General features: G+C 42.0%; 1 protein-coding gene across 1 annotated transcript in view; it reads left to right on the forward strand.

Moving 5' to 3' along the window:
* The first annotated feature begins 507 nt into the window (after positions 1-507).
* gli2a (GLI family zinc finger 2a) overlaps positions 508-24,165 on the forward strand; it is an 87,925-nt gene continuing 64,267 nt past the window's right edge. The window contains exons 1-2 of the mRNA XM_063499370.1: positions 508-968; positions 21,872-22,011. Of these exons, the coding sequence (XP_063355440.1) occupies positions 21,897-22,011 (115 nt within the window). The 5' untranslated portion in view covers positions 508-968; positions 21,872-21,896. The remainder of the gene's footprint in view (positions 969-21,871; positions 22,012-24,165) is intronic.

A 24,165-nucleotide genomic window follows, 5' to 3' on the forward strand; every position in this document is an offset into this window, starting at 1 on the left:
ATGAAGATTGCCTGTTGTCTACTTTTTAAATCAACAAGCTGTGACTGGAACTACAGGTTGTGGATGTATCTGTTGCTGAATGTGCGTTTGGTTTGTTCATGATAAAAGAGCGCTTTGATAATGTGTCCACCCACTCAAAGAAATCACTGCTCCCAAAAGGGAAAATTACCAGGCGCTTATTTCTTTTCCAACATCAGCGCTCCAGCTGATGCAGATTTGCGCATTTTAAGCGTGAAGTCTAAACCCGGCTCAGATAGACACGCTTAAAGATGAAGCCTGTGAAAAACCTGGCAATAACTGAAACTTAAGCTAACTTTTTTTTCCCCTGCCTTCTGCAACTGCTGGATTGAGTTAGCCCGGCCCATCTGGTGCAGCAAATGGCCCAACTCACCAGGGAGCACGGGGAGTGAGAGAAGAGGAGGGATGGTGAGGGGGGGGGGAGAGAGAGAGAGAGAGAAGGAGGGGGGTCGGATTGAAAACAGATCAGCAGTCTGAAGATCTCAACAGCACCGCATGTCTCTGCAACAACTGCCGTGAGACGCACACAAACCGCGTTTGCTTCCAAACTTTTACGCACGTCAAGGAAGAAACTTAAGCATGAGGTTAGTTAGTTGAGAGCGCGCACAGCACAGCACAGCACGCACGCACGCACAAGCGCACCTCTTCAGGAAGATGGATTGTAAGAAAAAGTTAGACACTGCGCTCTGAATCGGGACAGAGGAGACGAAAGAGAGAGAGATCGAGAGAGAGAGGAGTGTAATGTCGCGCAAACTTTGCGGCTTTCCAAACTTTTCTTAACTCGGTTCATGGAGTTTTGCGTCCAGCCTGGAGAGCGTCGCTCAGTGCTGGTGCCAGCTCGGTTCTAGTTTACGGGAATCTCGACTCCTGGCACAGTCCCCCACCCCCCACCCCCCGGCAAAAACACGGAGCTGGAAGAGCTTCGAAGAGAAAAAGAGACGTCAGTGAAGGTAGGAGAAGTTCGTGCTGATGCTGACGGGAGTCGCTTTAATGTTGCTGTTTTTTTCCCTCTCTTGTGTTAGAAAGTGTTTCACTGCTGTTCCTCCTCCTCCTCTTCTTCCTCTGTTTCGGCTGCCTTGCGTGTCAGCGGCAGATGAAGCTTTTAGGGCAGCTTCACATCTCATTTGCACTTTGAACTTATCTGACACAGGAATCCAAAAAATTTTTGCTCCTGCAACTTGATCCATATGGGAAGAGATGTGATCAGAATACCCGGCGCCAATCCTCCTGCTTCACTTTTCACAGTTCAGCACTAATATACCCAAAGTCGACTGTATTTTTTTTTATCTTCTTTTCATTTGTTTTATTTCAAGCAAAAATAACCTTTGATATATATTTTTTTCCTGCTTCATTGTAGTTATTCTGATGTCAGCCACACGCTCCACTTTTTTAATCCTGTAATGGTACAAAGGAGCAAAAATCAAACAGCGAGCTGAGGAATGCAGCAGCAGCGTGGACACATCAGTGCCTGGGACTGTGGGAGATGTGTACTTATTGTTGAAAGATTCAAAGTTTACTGTTTGCTCTGCAGCCTGAGCAGTCAACAAACACTTCACGCCTTTGTGGGACCCTTTAGCAGCTATATTTGCTGTTGGCTTTCCCTCCTATCTAACAGGCGCTGCTAATGATCTCCAAAGTCATGGGTGGACTTTTATGAGTCCCCCTTTTTTCTTACTTGCTTTGGCCTAAATGTTAGTGGGAAAGAAGCCCCGTCTTTGGTGGGAATTTTTTTAAGTCACATTTGAAAATCTGCTTTATTATTATTATTTATTTATTTATTTATTTGTATGTTAATGAGACACAGATTTAGGAAAATTGGGAAATTGTTGGACTTTAAGGCCAAAATGAAGCTTTTTCTAAAGAATTTTTAGATTTTTTTAAAGGTTCAGATGATGCCAGCATTTGTGATCCTTTTTTAAAAACTGAGAAGGTTCATGTGTGTTTTCCGCTCCACATGATGACACTGGCGGTCAGGGCTGAGGTGATTTGCATGAGAAGAAAAAAGAAAAAGTTTTAGTGCGTTTGGCTATTGTGAGGAATGAAGAGTTCCAACAGTTCAGGCCTGCGGAGAGTGAAAGGAGGGAAGAATGGATGAGCCTATTCAGCTCATTCAGCCTCAGTTTGGGGGCTCCGCTCTGTGCCGTTCATAGACCCTATAGTGGCCATGTCACTTTCATCTCCACAGCCCCCGTGTGCTGCTGAAGCCCCCGTTTCACACAGGCCCCATTTTATTGATCTGCTTCTTGTTTTGTTTTTTTTTGTTTTTGTTTTGTTTGTGTTTGTGTGTGTGTGTGTGCGTGTGTGCGTGTGTGTGTGTGTGTGTGTGTGTGTGTGTGTGTGTGTGTGTGTGTGTGTGTGTGTCTTTTTTGGAAGTCTGCAGAAAATTTAATGAACCAGATACTGGTAAAGGAGTCAATGTGTGTGTGTGTGTGTAGGTGTGTGTGTGTTGGAAGAAGAAGAAGAAGAGGAGGAGGGGGTACTTTTCTTTTTTTCTTTTCTTTTTTTTTAAAGCAAATACCGATGAAGTCTAGCGTACAGGGGCAGAAAGGAGGGTTTGGAGGGTGAAGTGACTCTGAGGAGGGGGAGGAGCACCCCTATACCACCACCACCACCACCCTCCTCCTCCTCCTTCTCCAACACCACAACCACTCACTCCTGCTGAGTAAACTCAAAAGTTGAAAGACAGAGAGAGAATGCCTCTCACAGTCTGCACTGTACCAATGAAGCCATTCAGTGGCCTGTCACCTCGTGATGGCACAAAGTGCGGCCAGCGTCAGGATGCAGTAGCTGTGGGGTGTGTGTGTGTGTGTGGGGCTTCTGAGGCCTCTGTGGTTGAGCGGAAAAATGTTTGCACTGGAATTTAGCTGCTGTGGATGAAGGATAGCTGCTGCTCGCTCCCTTAAGTGCCGTGTAAACCCCTGAACTGCTGCAGGGAGCGTCAGACAACACTTTGCAGACGTACTGATGAGCACTTGGCCATCAAATCTTTGAATATGTGCCTTCAATCACTTCAGTTAGTTGATTGTAATCCAGATTATAATCCAGAAAGTGTACAGAACCTCCAGAAGATGAATGCGTGGATGCTTGGCTGTTGGTGGTAGATCGGCAGGAGAAAAATAAATAATGAAAAAGCAATTTAGGCTGACAATCTGACTCCATTTAGGCTACAATTTTTAGAATAGCCATGGAAGTTGGGACGTGGAGAAAAAAAAATAGGTGTCCAATTCATCTTTATGTTTATTATGCCTTTTGTCTCTTTTCCCCCCCAATGATCTGCACTGAAAAAAACAAGTGTAGGGAGTTCCACGGAAAGGCTGTATTGTGAGTGTTAATAAATCAATACTTCAATACATGTCAAATTTTCTAAAATGACAATATTTCAAAAATGTTGTTTTTTGCTGTTACAGCATATGATATGTAATAACAGTATGCTGATCGAACAGGTGCTAGACACCTCTTTTGGAAAGTTATGTGGATTAGAAAACTCAACTCCAAGGCTGTGGAGGCACCAATAAAAAGAGTCAAGAGGAATCTGGCGATATTAGCTAATCGACACAAAACAATTACTTGATTTTATTTTATTTTTAAAAGCAGATGAAAATACAAAAGTGAGTTAAATTGTTCAAATGATTATATTAAAGGATTATGAAAAATAGTTGAGATCTACACCCATATATTCAGAGTGTGTGTGTGTTTTTGCTCCTGTTTTCACTGAGCTGGCCTCAGACTGTCATTTCAGTCTGTAACTGCATCTTTGGGCCTTTTTCATCTTCTTCTTCTTTTCTCTCTCTTCTCCTCCTCCCTTCATTTTCTTTTGGCAAAAACGTAAACATTACTGGCAGAGGAGCAGAAGCATGTGCACGCCTGAGCGTCGTGGACATGGTAGTGAGAGAGTCTGTGTGCGAGAGCGGGAGTCGATCTTGATGAGTTGGTTGTGAAAGGCCTGTTAACTCCTTCCTGCCTGTTGCTTTATTACCGTTCGAGTTCGTAGCGAGCCAAAATGAACCTCGGGCTACCGGGAAATGTCCTCCAGGCTCCTGACAGGCAGTCCGTCACCAGCTGCAGCTCTTTTCCCTGACTGATAAACTAAATGTAAATAGAAAATCGTGAGTCATGTTCTCCCTGCTCAGCTTTGCAAAGTTGTTTTTCACACATTAATTTTGGACCGAGTCAGGGTGAGATATTTTCAGTTCAAGTTCAAATTTTTAAGTTGAACTTTAGGCCCAAGAACCTAAAATTTAAGAGCTGAAGCTAAAACCTAATCTGCTGCAGACAACATCCTTCCTTTTAAAACTTTTATTTCTTGCTGATCTCATTGACCAAAGGGTGTTTTGAACTATCTTGGCTTGAGCTGAACTAAACAGTGATTAGATTTAAGCTTTTAGGGAGAGGTGAAAGCGCACTACTGTAGGTGCGCAAAAAAGATTTAATCTTTAAAGAGAAAATTAATCAAACAGATTTTTTGTTGATTACATGATTTTCATTATGATTGGAAGACAAATCTAAGTGAAATTTTAATATTTGAATAATCGACCAGTCTGAGCGTAAAGCAGGAAATACTCAGCTTCAGATGCATTCACACTCCGTGTGCTTTAGGTGAGTGAGCTGCCTGAACAGAGCGTGGAGGAGGCAGCACGCATGATCCTCTGTAAGGTTCTGGAGAAGCTTGGTTTGAAACCAGCTTTTAGTCATCCTGCTAAAATCTTCTCTGAGCACGCCTTAAAACCTGAGGCAACCGTCTCTGTGAGAGTCCCATAACTGACAACTTAAGATGACTTTCTGTTTTTATTTGTTGTCACTTCAGCCTGTGGTGTCTCAGGATTTTTGTCCATTCTGAGTCTTTAATGGGTTTTTTTTATGCCATTTCCACTTATATATTTTCCTTGAGTTCTTCTGCTTATCATATCGACGTGGCTGTTATGGTTTTATTTCTCCCTCTTTTTCACGCCGTGTGGTGTGCTGTTTTAAAAAAATAAGTGATTGGATTTGAAATTTGAGGTGTGAAAAAGATCAGGAAACTCACAATTCTGTCTTCACGTCTGTCACGGCCATTGTGCTTTTTTAAAAATATAGAAAACATGATATCAGCATCAGTTTCATTATCAGTTTCTCTTTCTCTTTTAAAAGACTAAAGCACCCATAGTTGTTAAATATTTACATTATTGAGGGGATGATGAGTGCGATCACACACCTCTTACAGAGCAAGATGTGTGTTTGTGTGTTAGTATAAGGTTGTATGCAGGGATTAAATATATAGCAACTGATTTTCACCATCACAAAAAACTGCTGTAAAATAATTAATTTGGTTTGTTTTATTTCAATTTGCTGAGCCCAAGTTAATGATTATGATTTAGAAAATAAAACATAATGAAATGTGTAGCTCAAAGCTGACACGTGGACCAAGTGAGAAATATCTGATATTGTAATTAATGAAATCTGTTAGACATTCTGATTTGGTGATGATGAGACTCACTGTGAGGCCCACAGCCCACAGACAGACGGGGTGGGGAGGTGTGCTGAGGACTAAAATGTGCAGGGATGAATTGATGAGACTTTAATGGGCGTTTAGAGCGGCAGTAAAAGGCAGTGAGCGTTGCACGCCGCCGCCGCGATCTTTCACAGTCAGCCTGCACTTCAGACGGAGGGGAAAGTGTGCGAGCGAAAGAGAGAGATGGCCGCTTACATTCATGTGTAGAGTCCTTCACTCAATCCCGTCTCCTTTGCTTCTGGCATGGCGGGCGGTGCAGGACAATCCCCGCTTGTTTTAACACTTGTTGTTTCTCTCCCCTCGAGGCGTCCCGTTCAATTCTGACTCAAGTGCGTGAGGTTAAAGAGGCTCACATCATATCCGGGCTGGGCTCCCTCCTCTTTACACTAGAGCGGGTACGAGTGGGCACTCGAATCCCGGCACAGAAACAGAGGTCACGCCACATTCAAAAGGAGCACACATGGCCTGTGAGAACACATGTGAAAATGCAGGATAATGTAGTTTTAACAAGCCGTTTTAAGGGCTGTGCAGTAAAATAACTGACAAGCTCATTACAGGCCAATTGACCTCATCAATCACTGCAGCCTTTCTCCTTCATCTTCAACACGATTGCAGCGGAAATAAGTTGTTTCAGGGAAACTGAGCCAAACTGAGGGTCTAACGATCGCCTTCCTCTGTCATGTAATTCTACCTCGGCCAGCTCGAGTCTCTCCAAAGAGGGAGGAAAACTTAAACATATCCACTCTTGTATACACTGTACTTGGTGTGATGCACGATGTGTCATCATCAGCAGTGGTGGACAAACACACAGCCCGGTCAAACTCTTCACAGACGCTTCTCCACTGACTCATCTCAAGCCTGGTTTCCCAAAAGTGTTTCAGGTCTAACATCATCATTGTCTATCAGCTTACAAAGGAACAATGGTGGTCACAGAGCGGGGGTCTTACGGGGAAACCCTACCCAGGTCACCACAGGTCAGTTCATTTGCAGGAAGGGAGGGAGGGGGTGGGGTGGTGAAACTTATTCTATTATCTCACCGCAAGATAAACTCTGTGGACAAAGGAAAGTGACAGGTTGGATGGGTTTTTTTAAGCCGAACACTGAATATTTTTAATTTAGTCCTGTGACTAAGTGATGAAGTGTTTGTCTCTGGCTTGGACCGTTAGAAAAATGGTAAATTACCAGACCTTATTAGCCTGTATCAGCTACAAGCAGTAACCTCAAGAGCTGAAAAATAAAACCAACATGGAAACATCAACAGGTGCAGTTCCTTTAACGTCCACTTGAGGCTCCAGCAGTCTGTTAGTGCCCATAGACGTCCATGTGATGTCCAACTTCACATGAGAGCAGCAAATTATTTTCCGTCTCTGTAGCTAATTTTCACCTGGACCTCTGGATTGCGTTTATGCTGCCGGAGCCTTTTGAAGCATTTTTAATGAAATTATTGGACCAATAATATGGCTGCTGTGCGGTTATTTGTACTAACAGATATCAAAGAAGTCCAAGCTTCAGTTTTGGTGCAGAGTGAAATTCTAGAATTTTATTTAGCAGGTAACTGTGTCTGTATGCTCCCATACAGTCTACAGAGGCAGACTGCAAAGCATTTCAGCTATGATCAGATGAAAACTTACCACTTCATTCAGATATGGTCACTTCCTGTTGTAGCTAGCATTTATAGATGTAAACAGAAAGTTGGCAACTAAACTGCACTGCACTCTTCTGCACATGTAGCCCTTACAGAGAATCAGCTTCAGATATTGTCCACAGTTGCTTTTTATTAAATGTAGCACACAGCACACAGAAATAGTCGACCTTTGACCTGTTCACACTTTAGGAAATAGTTGGGGGGGTTTTACACAGGCACAATCAAATGTTGTCGAGGTGTTTAATATCCAGACTAAAATTGGACATTTGCATTCTCATACTGTGCGTATTGCAAATAAAAAAAGGTTAAAGATTGAACTTCACATCTTTAGACTAAGTCGAACTGTCTTCCTAAAATATTTGAGTCTGTAGAAAGTGATAGTAAGTAAGTAGGTAAAGTTTATTTATTAAGCGCTTTTCATAGACATGTAGTCACAAAGCGCGTCACACAGAGATTAAAATAAACAGAACAATAAATAGCAAAATGCACAATATACACAATATAGAATTTAAATGTAAATTAAAAAATATAAAAATATAAAAGGCATTGGTCAACAGAAAGCTTGTTTAAACAGTAAAGTTTTTAACTGTTTTTTAAAGGATTCCACAGAGTCAACCAAACGTAGTTGTAGAGGTAGACTGTTCCACAGCCTTGGTGCCACAGCCTGAAAGGCTCTGTCCCCTTTCGTCTTCAGACGTGTTCTGGGAGCAACCAACAAACTCTGAGTCTGTGAGCGGAGACGGCGAGCAGTAGTGTATTTTGTGAGAAGCTTGGATAAATAATCTGGGGCTTGGCCATTTAGTGCTCTGTATGTTAAAACAATAATTTTAAAACGAATTCTAAAATCTATTGGGAGCCAATGTAAAGAACATAAAATAGGAATGATGTGAGCTCGCTTGCTAGAGCGAGTTAGTAGTCTGGCTGCTGCGTTTTGTATAGCTTGGAGGCGAGAAAGAGATGATTTATCCAAGCTGGTAAACAGGGAATTACAATAATCTAAACGAGATGACACAAATGCATGGACAATTTTTTCCAGTTCAGCAAAGGAGACCATATGTCGCAGTTTAGAAATATTCCTTAAATGAAAGAAACAGGAACGAGACAGAGATTTTACGTGTGAGTCAAGGCCCAAAGAAGAGTCAAATATTACTCCAAGATTTCGAATATTTGGCTTAGCGGAAGAACAGAAAGGGGCAAGAACCTGACTGATTTTAGAATATAGATCAGGAGGAGCTATGATCATGGTCTCTGTCTTGTTCATGTTTAAAACAAGGTAATTGTTAGAAAGCCAATCAGAGATTTGAGTTAAAGCCTGGACTAGGGTGGACAGCCTATCCAGCTGATGAGGCTTAAAGGACATATACAGCTGAATGTCATCGGCATAGAAATGATAAGAAAGGTCACTAAAAGACTGAATAATGCCAGCTAAAGGAAGCATATAAAAAGAAAATAATAATGGACCCAAAACTGAACCCTGTGGAACCCCGCAGGTTAGGGCAGCAGTGTTAGAGGAGAACCTATCAGTCCTAACAGAAAGGTCCTGTCTGATAAGTAGGAAGAAAACCAGTCTAAGGCGGTGCCAGATATACCAGCCAAAACCTTGAGCCTGTTGAGTAGGATTTTGTGGTCGATGGTATCGAAGGCTGCGCTAAGATCTAGCAAAATGATCACAGAACAATTTCCTGCATCAGATGCCATTAGTAGATCATTATGGACCCTTAAGAGAGCGGTCTCCGTAGAGTGCTGATTTTGAAAGCCAGACTGAAAAGGGTCAAAAATCTGCAATCGGCATAGTAAGGACCTGAACTGATTTTCTACACTTTTTTCTAGTAATTTACTTATGAATGGCAATCTTGAAATAGGACGATAACTACTAGGGGAGGTAGGATCTAGATTCTGTTTTTTTAACAGAGGGGTTACCTCATCGTGTTTAAAATTGGACGGAACACAGCCTTGCCTCAGTGAATTGTTGATGATGGATAGTAGTGTGGGACCAATGCTGGTGAGAGTCCCAGACAGGACAGAGGGAGGTAATATATCTAAGGAGCATGATGAGGATTTCATTTTACCTATTACTGCAATTAAGTCATTGAGTGTGATTGGAGAAAAAGAAGTAAGTGACCCGGGACAACAAGGGGCATCTTCATAAGGGGAGGCACTTGAGGAGATTTTGGATCTCAAGTCCATCACCTTATTTACAAAGTAATTGAGGAAAGTGTTACAGTCTTCATCAGAAAGTAACACAGCATGCTGAGTTGGAGGAGAAACAATACTATTGATAGTATCAAATAGAATTCTTGGGTTATTTTTATGACGATTTATGAGATTATTGAAGTAAGAGGCTCTGGCCTCTTTAACTGACTCATTAAATAAGTGAAGAAGTTCTTTGAAGTGTTCCCGATGGACAACCAGCCCAGTGGACTTCCAGAGACGCTCTGCTTTTCGACAGGAGCGTCGAAGACCACGGGTTTGATTATTTAACCATGGTGTGCAGGAACTAACAGTGCAATGACTAGTTTTGAAAGGAGCAACCTGATTAAGAATGGCAAGACAGTGTTCATTAAAAGAATTAATAAGGATGTCAACCTCGTCAGAAGAAGGTTTAAAATTAAAAAGTGAAGAAAACTTTAAAATGACAGAGTCATCAATGAAGCGCCTGCGCCTAATAAAGCTTTGGGAAAGAGACTCTGAATTGAACAATACATTAAAAAAGACTGACTTATGGTCGCTAAAAGAAACATCATTTAAGTTCATGTGGTCAAGGGAAACACCACAGGTGAAGACCAAGTCCAGAGTGTGCCCAGCTGTGTGAGTAGGACCTGATACATGTTAAACAAAATTGAAAGAGTCCATAATGCTCAGGAACTCCTTAGTGGTACTATTTGATGAGTCCTCTGCATGAATGTTGAAGTCACCAACAATGATAACCTTGCCCAGTTTAATCGTGGAAGTTAAAAATTCTTGTAGGTCTGACAGAAAAGATGTAGCAGATCCAGGTGGACGATAAATTAAAATGCCATATATGGGCTGTTCTCGTCCAATTTTTATCATAATCATCTCAAAAGAGTCGTAACAGCTAGAGGAGATCATCTGGCATAAGAATGTCTTTTTGAAAATTACCGCTGTTCCACCTCCTCGTCGAGATATCCGAGGTGCACAGAGAAATGAACAGTCAGCGGGACACAGCTCTAAAAGATGTGAGAAATCATTCTCACGCTGCCACGTCTCAGAGATAAACATAAAATCAAGCTTCTCCGTACAGAACAAGTCATTTAAGATATAAGACTTGTTGGCAATTGAGCGGGCATTAATTAACATCCATTAACGACTCACCGGGACAGGGGTAGGGTTTCCAGGAACAGAGTTCGTACTATGCGGTAAGCTGCGCAGCAAAACAGGGTTCCTGCCGCGATGAGGCATTGCTTTCCATGCTTTTAGGTGGAAGCCTGGGTGGTAAACACAGTGGGTTGTGGGGATTAATCCAGCTCCGACAAGTCTCAGGCGGATCTTACCGCTAGCAGCCCAGGAATAAAGCCCACGAAGATCTGCCTCTTTCCGAAGACGACGGAGCAGGACAAGAAAGCCGGCTCTCTTCCCCCGCTTCCTCCGACGAGGCCTCTGAAGCAAAATTGAGCTGACCGGCAAGAGTGGAGGTAAACCGGGTGCTGCGTCGCGCTCAAGCGGTGGTGGGAAAACAACGTCGTATCGTTGACTCTGAAAGTTATCCATGGCTGATTTGATCGCCAGTAACGCATGGCGATCATAAATCCGAAGGGAGATGACACCGGACAAAACTGTAGCAAGAACACTTGCATAACATATAAAGTAAACAAACACACGGACGGAGGCAGCGGCACAGCCAAACACAGGCGCCATCTTGCTTGATGATGGTGTCCTGTTTATTGTGAACAAATGGAAACCACATGGGAAGGCAGAGTAATGTTTCCAAGCTCATGCATGCTTTCTTCAGTCCATGTTGCCCCCCTGACTGGCTGTGTAATCAGCTGTTAGTGCCATTGATGAGGAGGATTTCTGATTTCCCTTCACTGTATCATTGTCACTTCCTCATTAAACACCCAGCAGGCTTTTTCTGTGTGGTTGAGAGCTGTGAGATAGACTGACACAGGCTAACAGACAATGCAGTATTGTCTGTGATGTTTGCCGTTGGCCCTAATCTGATGCAGAGGCAGAGATCGGGGTTTGCGCAGAGGCCACTCGCAGCGAAATGCAGCCATCGTGCTCAAAGGGAGAGAGGAGGGGGATCTGTTTGTGCTCCTAACTCTGGGGTTTGTGTTGGGAAGGGGAGAGGGCAGGGAGTTTGTAAGTTGTGATTTACACCAGGCCCTCCCATAGCTACAAAGTCAACGCAGCCTTAAGGGCAGGGCAGCCGGGCTCCTTTTCTTACGTTTCCATATGATGGGAAATATTAGATTCCACATCACGCTGACTCAGTGCCAGGCCACAGTCTCCTCTCAGATAGAAGCCGGAGACAAGAGTCGGAGCTCAGAGTTGAGCTAGGATATAGAGACATGTGGTTGTCTTCAGCAAGTTCCTCCAAACCTTCCCCCTCCTCCCTCATGGCGTTTCTGTTGCTGCCATCCTCTCCTCTCTCTCTGTGGCTTGGGTCCAAAATGAGGTCTGCTTGTGTTTTGTAATCAGCTCATTAGAGAGAAAGTAGGATGAAAACCTCGCCGTGTTATCTTCAGGGCCCATTTTTGTTCTAATTTGTTTCACATGCAAAACTTCTGTAATGTCAGGCTGCTCTGAGCGTGAACTCGGTAATGCCAAAACATGGTCGCAGGGCAGCAGTGGATTCCAGGGTGAAAAAATTCAGGTGAAGACGGCAGAAAAAGGTTGTTTAACAGCAAAGCACATGTTACTGTTCATACGGGTCTGACATATGAAGGTCACGCTCTAGGTTAAAGAATGCTGCTTCATTAAAGTGGTTTTTCTAACACTAAATCTAATCCTTGCATTTAGAGGACGGTGCCATTTGGCTCACCTTGAGCTACACATTTAGTACTTTTAGAGTTTGAAGCAGCCACATAAAAGCACACAAGAAAAGGGACGGTCTACCATTTCTACACATAAGGATCAATCGAGAACCACAGCTCAGCTTCTGAACAGTTGGAAAGTTTTGAGGCTCTTTCTGGAGTAGAAGAGATGTCTGAGTAACTAACTGAAAGTCTGCAATACAAACTGGGAGTGTGGAAATTAGCAGCTAATGGTGTAATTATTAGTTTTAGTGAAAATATTTAAAAACAAATTTAAAATGCACTTTAGGTCCTGATAACTGTTACCGGTCAACTAAGATCTCATCTGAAGATGCGCTTTGACAGCTGCTTTGGATGCCTGCATAAACACACATACACAGCAAACTTCAATGGGAGTCCCTCTGCTGTCACTAAAGCTTTGACTGTGAATTGGCAGCAGCTGGCATGAGTGGCCGATGCAGACACATGCAGACTGTCAGCTATCAGACACTTCTACTAAACTCACCGCAACGATGTGGAAGCCGCACCACAGTGAAACCTGAGTGTAGCAAATGCCAACTTTGGCTCATTTGAGCGTCCGAACACAGACGTGCAGAGTGGCAGTTTAGCTGATGTCGCGGTCGAGGCCATTGACAGCTGGAGCGGTCGAGAGTGAGTGCTAACAGCACGTTTAGGATGAATGACCCCCGGCCAAATGCTTCAGAGAGGGAGGCACGACTCAGCGGTGTGCATGGTGGCACCAGTGACAGCTGGGACTTAAAACACACATTACATGGATACAGACTCAGCTCAGCTTCATTCAGCTGAGATATGTAAGCAATGAGAACTTTCTAACTTGTCAGCTTATCATTTAATGGTTTGATTAATGATTTGCATGCTTGTTGTAGACCAGTGTGGTGGGGCCACACTGGCTAAAAGATTCAAGATTCAATTCAAGATTCTTTATTTGTCACATGCATGGTTATACAGGTGTAACACGCAGTGAAATGTGACCTGATACACTCCTCGACTGTGCAAAGAAAAAAAGAGAGAGACAGACAGAACTTTATATACAGTGAATGAGTATATACAAGGAGGACATTATGTGCAGCAAGTGGGTGGGTTATGTACATTATATAAATAGAAATAAAATAAAATAAAACAATCTGGAAATTTACAGCTTGTGTACATTGCGTGAGGAGGGTGTAAAGAACCTTCTGCCTGATTTCAGAAGCTGGAACAGTTCTTTGCTGGGATGGGACGGGTCCTTCAAAATCTGAGTTGCTCTAGTCCAGCATCTCCTGACGTAAATGTCCTGTAGGGAAGGGAGAGCAGTCCTGCAGCAGCGTTCTGCCATACGGATCACTCTCTGAAAATAACTAAATAACTAAAATAACTTGAAAATGTTAAAAAAAAAATAACTTGCTGTGAAATTTGGCGCGAACACAGTTGTTCCGTGAATTGTGATAAATTTGGCAGTCCTGTGACATTTCTTCTTGCAAAAAAATAAATACTTGCAAAAATAAAAGCATTCCCACTTTGCAGCTAAGGTGTAAGGTTGCACAGCAGAAGAATGTGTGGAAAATATTTTTTTGTCCCTTTTTCATGTAATCATCCAATAGAGATCAAAACAATTCAATTCAGTTTTTTAATATAGCGCCAAACCACAACAGCAGTCACCTCAAGGTGTTTTACATACAATATATTATATAAAATAACATGGTGAAAACCCCAACGATCAAAGGCTGACTTTGAGAATGCATTTGGTGACAGTGGGAAAGAAAAACTCTCTTTTAACAGGAAGAAAATGTAAGAATGTGAGTGACACCTAAATTTGCGGCAAAGTCTTTTTTTGCCTTTGACAGTGTTAGGACCATTAAAAAAAAAAAAAATCACATCCATGTAGCTTCCCCTCCAGCTGGTGACCGTGTACTATATAGGCCACGAGCTCCACATCTGTTTTCTGTTGGTTGAGAGAGACAAAGAGATCAACCACAGGATATTGCCTTTACTAGAAGGAAAGGTCGGGTTCGGGGGTGGAGTAAGAACTCATCCACAGGGCTTTTTTCTCTCTGCTGTTTTAGATGCCTTTTATATTACATCAGTTGTTAGCTTCTCATTACTCTGTATGATCTGCAATCCACTGGATGCTTGGTCTTTGGTGAGGGATTTGGTTCCCCCAGTGTATTGTGCACATTGTAAACATTTGGAATGGATAGTAGATTCATACAAACATGGAATGCGATGGAGAAAATAGTTCAGTAATCCCTGATTTACATGCCTGTGATTGAAAACAGGGCTCACACATATGAGCCATAGTGGTTTTAATTGATATAAGAAATTATTTGCAGGTTTCCTTTGATTCACTGCACATTAAATTGCTCTTAAAGCAAAGATCTTAAAGTAGCTCAGTCAAGTTAAGTGCTTAACCCTTAAAACAACCTTCACCCTGGCAATGAGAAAGCATATTGTGGCAATCGTCCCCTTTCTGCTTGACTGACCTGAATCTATACATGTGAGGCAGCCTGTGGTAATTTCGACCTCTGAATCAGACTAATGGATAACGTGCTGCTGTCAACTGCTTTCATGATCCTTCAGACCTGAGCTTCAAATCCTCAAAGGGAGACATTTCTCCACACAGAAGTGATTCACCCATGGAGAATGTGTCCTGTCCTAGTCTAAACTTGTCTTTTCCCAAAGGTCTTTGTAGTCGCCGTCCATTTTGGCATATCATCTGTCAACAAAAACATTCCTAGTCTGATACAGACTGTTTTGCACTGATGGGGTACAGATTTTGCCACAACAACATCAACCACATGAAGTAGTTTTATGGAGTTATGAAAGGAGTTTAGTTTTTTTTTTTTTTTTAAAGGTACCAAGTGCACATCTTCCGTTTTACAAGACATCTGCATTTTGCATGATGTCAAATATTTGTAATATTGTATCCGAAGAGGTTTTTTTGTTTTTTTGTTTGTAACAGATTTGTAGCTACATAGGGGAAGAATAAAGAAAAAACACAACTCTGACATGTTTTCATATTTTTAATTTTATATGGTGGACTACAGTTGCCTTCTTATACAGATAACAGACTGAGCCACGTTACCATTCAGTGGTCATCCCAAAGTTCAGTCTTATCCTGTTTTACCTTTGATCTTCGGTCTCCACCAACTTTTAAGGGAAATGTTGGCTTTTTAGTTCTTAAATGATGAACTGTTGTTGGGTTTTTAGAGATTTATCACTGAAAATAGCATGCTGCCATGGCTGCAAACCCAGCCAAAACTATAAATTCAAGTGAAATAAACTCTTGGGAGAAAGAGGGCCAACGCAGTTGAGTGACCCGTTTTATTGGTATTGGTTATTATGACTATAAAGGTATAATACTTGGTAACTTTTCCACATAATCTCAAGATTTAGTACCTAACAAGCATATCTGCAAATAAGCCCTTTGAGTGGGGGTCATTACCCCATGACTTTACTTTTACATGACCATGACCTATAGATGTTCTTTACTCTGGCACCAAAAACATCATGCAGAAATCAAAAAGTTAAAACATTTAAGCAATGGACATTTGCCTGAATACAGTCTCAAATGTGGTGAACCAAAGGTGAAAGTTTTAGAGTGTGGTTTAAAAATGACTGCCATTTTACTGTTAGGTAGTGTTGCAGCCAAGACCAAAAATGAGCTGAATAGTCTCAGGAAGGAAGCATTTGGTAAGTGAAAAATGCTCTCCTGGAGAGAACATCTGGGAAGTTAAATTAAAGGTTACTTATGAAACTGTCGCAGAGTCAAAGAGAAAGTCCAGCCAAGGTGGTTAGAGCTGGCCATGAGAGAGGGAAACCATATGTTTTTATGTCCAAATTTTGCCGTGAGCTCTCTGAACACGGAGGGGATGCAACTGAAGCACAGTGAAAAAAGAAACTTGCGGTGAACCTGTCACCAGCACTTCCCTTCCATGCACCGTACACCTGTCTACCTGTAAATTAGATCTGACAGCTGAAGAATTCCTACGTAACCTAAAAATAACATGAAACTTATTCCTTCCTACAGAGACTAAATAAGTAAAAATATAAATTATACAATTATCAAGGCATCAGTTAGATGGTTTAGTGGTCATTGTGTGTCACTGCATTTTAAAAGATTGTGAGTTCGATCCAAGCTAGCCAGCTTTATTGAAAGCATGCTAGCATACGGTGTGTGGGGTGGTGATCAGATCCCAACAAACCAAATGTGGGTGGGACAATGTGAAACACCCTAATATGGTAAGAGGTTATATGTAATGTAATTAACAAACTATGCAGAATACAGATTGGTCAAAAAGGTCATAACTAAAAAACAAATGGATTCTTTTTTTTCCCCCAGATTGACTATTAAGTAAATACAGTAAGCATACGTGAAAGATTCTTATAAAATAGTCTTCCTTCACCCATGTCTTCCCATTTTCTGTCTCAGTAGTTGTTCAGCCGTTATTTGAGCTGCTGTTCTGTCTGGTAACCATCTTTAGGTTTCAATAGGAATGCATCCGTACATCTGCAAGTCTCTTTTTGAGCGGCATGTTTCTTGTTAGAGCCAAGTATTCTGACTTCTGTAAAGTAGAGCCAATACAAATGTGGGACATCGTCCCGGTAACAAGAAATAAAAGTGCTATCCACCGTTGGTCACGCTATGGAGCTGACTTCATGTTTTTTAGTTAAGCAAACTTAAAATGGTTTAGCAGTTTTTTCAGCTTATGTGAATTATCCCTGTCATAGGACAACTTTAATCTAACAGGCTTAGTCACCTAAATGTAAGCAAACCTGAACCAAAAAGATGGCAGATCAGAAGGTACTCATAAGGGTTAAAGATGTTAAAGGTGACAAATAAGAAAATATGAAGAGTAGTATACAATCCAAAGTCTAAAATACCTCAAAAAAAGATCAAAAGTCTTTAATCTTAGTCATGGCTCCAAAACAAAATGTGTGATGAAGATCCAAAAATATGTAAAACAAAACCATATTTTGGCTCATTTTAGTTGTTTTGTTAACCTGCATGAGTGTCACCGTCAGAAACCTGAGCAGAGAGGTCTGCAGGTGGCATAGGGGCTGGAGACCTCACTTATCCGCCTGTCCCTTGTTTGCCAAGTGAGCAGAGTGTGGGACAGCAGTTGGTGTGAGAAACTGACTGTGTGTGTGTGCGCGCTGCCAGGAAAGAGAGCCTACCAGCATACGGATTGCATTCACTGAAAGATAGGAAGGAAGAAAGTAAGAAGAGCAAAGCCTGGAAATCTTCAAAATGAGAGGGCCTCTTTTGATGTGTGTTTGCATTCCTTTCAGTGTTGGTGAAAGGGGAGCTGTTGAACGGTAGTGGAGGAGAGGAACACTTGAAACTGAACGAGGCGCTAAGAAAAACACACACCGGGTCTCATAACAAAAGTCCTGCAAGTCTGAGACGAAGGGGGCAGAAGGTAAATTAACAGAGAGCGGAAGAGGAGTTCAGACAAAAGCAGGCGACACCAGGGGAAAATCAATCCTGACATGAAGAGCAAATTCATTAAGCTGGCGATTTTTCTCACTACTGCTTTCATCGTTGCTCCCAAAACAAATGATTTTGCTCAGAAATAAATGGAATGATATGGCTCTCCTATGATTTTAGGTCACTGGCAGCTCATCTAGGGCTTGGTTTGGTTTTAGCCACATGCTGAATAGCCTTTTTTTTAAATATATAAAGTAGAAGATGATACTTTTCAAATGAGGTGTCAGACATTTTGGGGTTAGTTTTTTTGTGTTAAAGTTTTCCATTTGATCTTCCAAACAGGCAAAACGTCAATGAAAACGGGGGGACATTAACTGAACACTAATCCTAGGTGACCTGATGGATGCTAAGAGGTTAATCCTCGAAGCAGAAAACATATCAGTGACAACTCCCCATTACCTCAGTCTTTTTCCGGTGCCTTGTGCGGTTACTGGCACGCCTGGACCGTCCATCATAGCAAGGTCCTGGGGAAGGAAAATCAAGATGTGCAATCTCTCCTGTAAACTACTCCTTTTCTATGAATCATCAAATACAATAATTTATTATAAATCTAGAATATGTTCAGCAGACTGCGTGTGACAGGAAAGGAAGGATTTGTGTAATTAAATAAATATAAGATGTTTCTTTGTGTCTGTGCTCACTTCTAAATAGCAGTTTTGAATGTTTGCAAGATAATTCACTAAAGTGGGGAAAATCATCCAGTTTTTTGTGGCAGGAAGGAGCAAGAACAAAGATCAAAGTGAAGCTGTGAAGCTTAAGGTTTCGGATATGGTTAGTCTGGCCTTAACCACAGGCAAAGAAAAGCAGCTTTGCATTCAGATGAACGAAATAAATCATTTAGAACTGCAATCTGTGCAAGTCTTGTTTTGGGATTTTGTTGTTAGACTGACATTGCTGTGGTGTTTTTAGCTCTGCACTTCCTAGAAATCACTCGATCATCAGAATTTTGAGGCCGTCTGTAGAACATCGCCTCCAGTGACCGTCCTGTAAGAGACCATATAAATTTAAAAGCCTGGGTTCTGCTCAGGTGTAACATAAAAAAAGAAGACTCAATCAGATGCCTGCTCTGCCCCTCTGAAGTCTCCGAGCCTGTGGTCACATGACACCAGAGGGTGGATGGGGGGGACCCTGCTCGTCCTGCGACAGGCTGCCCAGCCAACCAGAAGATGAGTAAAGAAGTGCACCCTTGTTGTTTGTTCGCCTTTGGCCCCTGCCATCTGTCCGCTTAGTTCCTGACACCTGTACCAGCCCGTCAGAACTGGGCTCCCCTGTCATCGGGGGCAACAGGGTCTTGCCTGTAGGGAGAGATTGGTTAAGGGGGGTGGAGGGTGTAATGTAACAGCTCCAAGGTATTAAGGAAGGATGAGTGAGGGTGAAGTTGGGGCCACTTTTTCAAAAATGTGCTCAAATTTTGCAGTTATTGACAGTTTTTGCACCTGTTTTTTTATTTATTCATTTATTTTTATTTCTTGGTAAACGAACTTTACAGGTGTTTGCACCCCAAAACCCCTCTTAATCTGAGTATTGGCTCGAGGTTCAGAGACAACTGGAAAGCAAATAGTTGGCTTGCTGTAAAAGCATGGAAACGGCCATTAATGCGATGCCAGATGTTCATCAGGCGGCAATGTTAAGGGGAGGATTCTCAGTCAGGCTGCTTGAAAGGCGAACACGGTTGCTCCGAGCTCTGGTCTGTTCATGGGCACATCTTATCCGAGCCAACAGGGATCACCACCAAAAACTAGCCGGCTTTTTGGCCAAGTCTAAATACGATAAAGGCCCATGAAAGAGCAAATTAGATTCTATCACTAAGGTGATGTCAGAGTGACGGACTTCTCAGAGACGAGATGGCTCGCTGGCGAGCTCAGCGACATTTTTGGCAGCAGAAAAAAAGAAACAGATGCAGCCTAAACCTGTTAGTCGCCCACCTCTAATCGGCTTACATTGGCTCACTGACAGGCGACTGGCACCTCCGAAGGGTCACAGACATGGCTGCTAGTATGCACACCTCACAATAAAGCATGACATGTTGGAAATCCACATGAAACCGAAAACAACGCTTCACACGTTTGCCTGGCAGGAACCAGATCACTGAGCAATTAGGTTTCCATTTGAATGACAGTATCATTCTCCACATTCCTAATTGTGTATTTACCTGGTGTCACACCATCCCGTGTTTTAATATGTTACAACATCTAGGCTCCACTAATGTAATTTATTATCATCAAGCTGCTCATAAAGCTCCCTGAAAAGCCTTCAGTCTATCCAAAATACACAATGAGACGACTAACTGGGACTAGAAAGAGAGATCAGTTGTCTTCTATATTAACGTCTCTTTTTTAGCGTAATTTAAAATCCATAATTGAATTTTAAAATACTTCTCCTCTTGATTAGGCCCCATCTTATCTTGAAGACCTCACAGTATCATATAATCCCAACAGAGCACTGGCTTACTTGTGGTTCCTAGAGTTTCTAAAAGTAGAATGGGAGTTAGAGACTTCAGCTATCAGGCCTCTCTTCTGTTGAACCAGCTCCCAGTATGGATTCAGGAGACAGACACCCTCTCTGCGTTTAAGATTAGACTTCAAACTTTAAGATATAAGCTTTCTAAAAAAGCTTATAGTTTGGGATGGATCAGGTGACCCTCCCTAACACAAAGTGAGCCGAGTGTTGTTGTGGATAGGTGCTGTATAACTGAAATATTTTGTGGTTTCTTTGCAGCCAAAAATCACATTTGCAACAATTAATATCCTCTGGATATTGTTTGTGTTCTTTGGGCACACATTAGGTCATAAACACATTTGGTTTATAAGATCTGAGGTTGTTTTAATCAGCTAGCTGCAAACAGGTGTGAGGAGAGGACTGAAACCTGCAGACCCAACAACCCCCTGTGATTACATGCAGTTGTTCATTCTCTTGTCTTTTCAGCATTGTGACAAACGTTTTCTCACCAGTGTCTGAAAGCATGTGGAAAAGCAACGACCACAAGCTAGCCAGAGCGCGGGGAATGACTTTTTCCTTCTAGGCCAGCCTGGTGGTGGGGGACTGGTGGGGGAGGTGGATGGAGAGACTGGGTCTTATTTGCTCTCAGCAGAGGATGATCTTGTAGGTCCCACCAAGTCAAACAAGTGGCAGGTTGCCAAGTCATCGAGCCTTTCACACAGACATGAGGAGGTATTGACACAGTGCGTGAGGCTAAAACCTCAGTGCTGAGGGCCACTCACATTTACAATTGGAACAGAAGGGGCTCCATGAACTCATTACATCAAACTGAGAAACCTGAGGGTGTGTGTGTGTGTGGGTGGGTGGGTGTGTTCAAGGCCTTTCGGTTACACTGGCCCAATAAACACATATGCACGCCTATGGAGATATGCTACAAACACACTATAGCAAGACAGTTTTTGTTAGTTCAGTATGAAAAAAAATTCACCTCTCTTGCTTCCTGTGCCGTCTGTTATGGCAGCAGTAATTACTGAGAGTAATTTACTTATTTAATGTTTGGCTTCCTGAAAGCCCAACTGTGCAATTCTACAATCTCCAGATTTTAATGTTGGGTCTTTTTCCAACTTAAATTCTATTTTGTAGCTTAAAGATTGTTGAAATTTGTTTGGCTTGTGAATGGAAACATTTGTGCTTTGTTAAACTTAGCTCTGTTTTTGTTAGTCTAGTGGTTCTCAAACTGTGGGGTGGGCCCCTCTGTTGGGGTATTTGACCCACTGTAAGGGGTCAGTTTTTTGTTCTTTGCTTTTATTTTTTTGTTACTGTTCATGTTAATAATTGAAGATAAATGTGGACTGTAAAGTGGGAATTAGTTTGAGTTTCTGAAGTGGGGCATGCAAGAAAAAGTTTGAGAACTGGTGTGCTAGATGTGAGAATGATGAGAATCTTTTTCGCTCGTTAGAAGAAAAGGACAATGTTTAAATATTTTTCAATGCAAGAGGATTGTTTTTTTGAGTTGATTTCCCAGAATGACAGAACACTAATACATTACTACAATACATTAATACAACTGTCTGACTGTTCTGTATCATCATCATTATTATTATTATTATTATTATTATTATTATTATTATTATTATTATTATTATTATTATTATTATTATTATTATTATTATCATTATTATTACGCTGTTTTTGCTCCTGCAGGACTTTGAGTTTAGCGCTTTACTTCCTTCACCACATGATGTTTTCCTTGATCAGTTTTTTGACCTTATGTTCTTATGTGTGTCTTGCCTCTGCAGCTTGTGACAGAAATTGAAGAGCAGCATGGAAACTTCAGCTCCAACAGCAACTGACAAGAAGGAGTGTAAGAGTTCTGGTCTGGATGGAAGCAGCTTCTCAGAACTCCCGAAGAAACCCTCGCCCACCACTCTGACCAGAGGTACAGCCGTATCCGTTTGCTCTTTCCTCATTGTAAGGTGGAAGTACAGCAGAAGACATGACAGATTAGAGCTTTGACATAATACTTGTCAAAGTAATTTGTTTAAAAAAAAATCAGCTTCTCTTTGGCGCCTTCAAACACCAGAATCTGGACCTTTGTCTTTAGGTTTCTGCACTCTGCACTGCAGTGAACTGCTGCTCACTAAGTAGTTGGGTGGCACATGAAAATGCTCAAAGATGGGGGCTGCGTGTTTCAGAGATGTCAGAGAATGGGTGATGAAAAAATGTTATAATGAGGTCGAAAGACCTTGTTCTCACCTCCCGAGTGTAAATTTCATGAATTACTAAAAAAGGCTGGCACAGCAGTGGACGACATGGTGTATCAGAGGCCGTGGATAAAGAGGAGGGAGGAGGGAAGCACCTTTGAAATGCTAACAAGATGTCGTATGACATTGTGGCGTTAGCGCTATTTCTGCTTAATGATGGGCTTGGTGGCCTGCCACGAGAGGAGCCATGAGCATTAATTGTTTAGGGATGCGTGGTGAGAAACTAGGGCGTTTCAGTGCGTCCTCTCTGGCACCTCCACAAAGGGTCCAAAAGTTTTTCTAACCAGCAATAAGAAAATATTGCACTTGCCATAACATGAATTATTCAGTCGTTTACACAGTTGTGACCATTGTGTGTCACGGAGGCTGTGGGGGTTGAATTTTCATAACCTTGCCCCATTGAAAAGCAGCAGGCTGCAACCATCAGGGGTTATTTGTGCTTGTGAGGTAACAGTGAGGGTGCTGGGTGTCCAAGACTTCGTCTCATAATTAAAAGATGAGAGCTCATGTTTTCATTAGTGAGTGTGTGATGAAAACTCATCATAACGAGGTTGGAGGACCTTGTTGGGGCCTCTGAGGTACAAGTGTTATAAATTACTAACGCCGGCTGGTGGACACTGAACCCCCTCAGAAAGATGCTCTGGCATCGAGTGAGAGGCCACTATATTGAATTCAAGTTGTTTTACTGTTTAATGAAGTGCCTGATGCCCTGCCATCACAAAGCTCACTTTGTCACACAGGGGAACCTTTAAAGTAGGACATTAGTATGTCATTAGATAGTTTTAAGGCTTTTGCTTTCAATTTGGATTATGCCTCCTTTTCGTTTCTTATATTAGTATGCAGATTCAAACAAAAAATATAGGACGATTGTGAATACATCAAGTAGTTTTGTACTGGTAAACTTTTAGGGCCTTGTTTGTTCTGCTTACTCGTATTTGAAATGGAATTTTTAAGTACTCAAACTACATTTAAAAGTACCCACGTCCTACTCCTAACCCCAGATGGATTTCCGTTGACCGAGTGGGTGTAAGGTTTAGGTTTAGGTTCAGATCCACTCTTCTTAAAGAATTTCTTCCTCTTAGGAAGACCAAAATGAAAATGCTTTTTAAAGAAAAATTACCGATGTGGTCTCATCGCAGGACTTAAAATGCTGCCAGTCTTCCACAATACCATGACAGCACATGGTGTGTTTTAGAGTGAGTAGCTTCACTCACTGCCTGTGACACTATTGGATGCACAAGGATAATAGTTCAATTTTAAAAGAGCTACAGGTTTCTTGTTGTGATAAGTCGCAGGTTTATCAGCCTTCAGACTGTTTAGGAGCCTTGTTTCACTTTAAAACAGTATCCCTGCAAGTTGAAAAAGGATGATTACTCTGAGCTTTAACGGTGACACCAAATGGTCCCCTGTATAGTCCATATGCAGTGAGGTTATTTTTGAAAATATAACTCCACAATGGAATAGTGTAACTCAAGGAGAAACAACCCGTGAACATCTTGTTCTCCATAATCCCTTCTGTCAGCTGGTCACGAATCTCATCACTTTGCTTGTGTTTCATGGAGACTTGCATTGCCCTGTTGAACTTGTCTGTGTCTCTGAGTGTGGAAACATAATGGAAGTTTGTGTCTGGTTTCTAATAAAGAGAGTGTGTTAGAATCCAAGGGGAAAGAAGAAGTAGGATGAGGATAAAGGGAAAGGGGAATGCTGGCACAAAAGCCCAGATCAGATTGAGTCCATATGATAAGAATCAGACTTGTTTCTCAGGGTCTTGTTAATGGTTTTAAATGGGCACCCACATTCTGTGTGACAGCCTGCATCTGTCTCGGTGC

Source organism: Pelmatolapia mariae, linkage group LG16_19, assembly GCF_036321145.2.
Source record: "Pelmatolapia mariae isolate MD_Pm_ZW linkage group LG16_19, Pm_UMD_F_2, whole genome shotgun sequence".
NCBI lineage: Eukaryota > Metazoa > Chordata > Actinopteri > Cichliformes > Cichlidae > Pelmatolapia > Pelmatolapia mariae.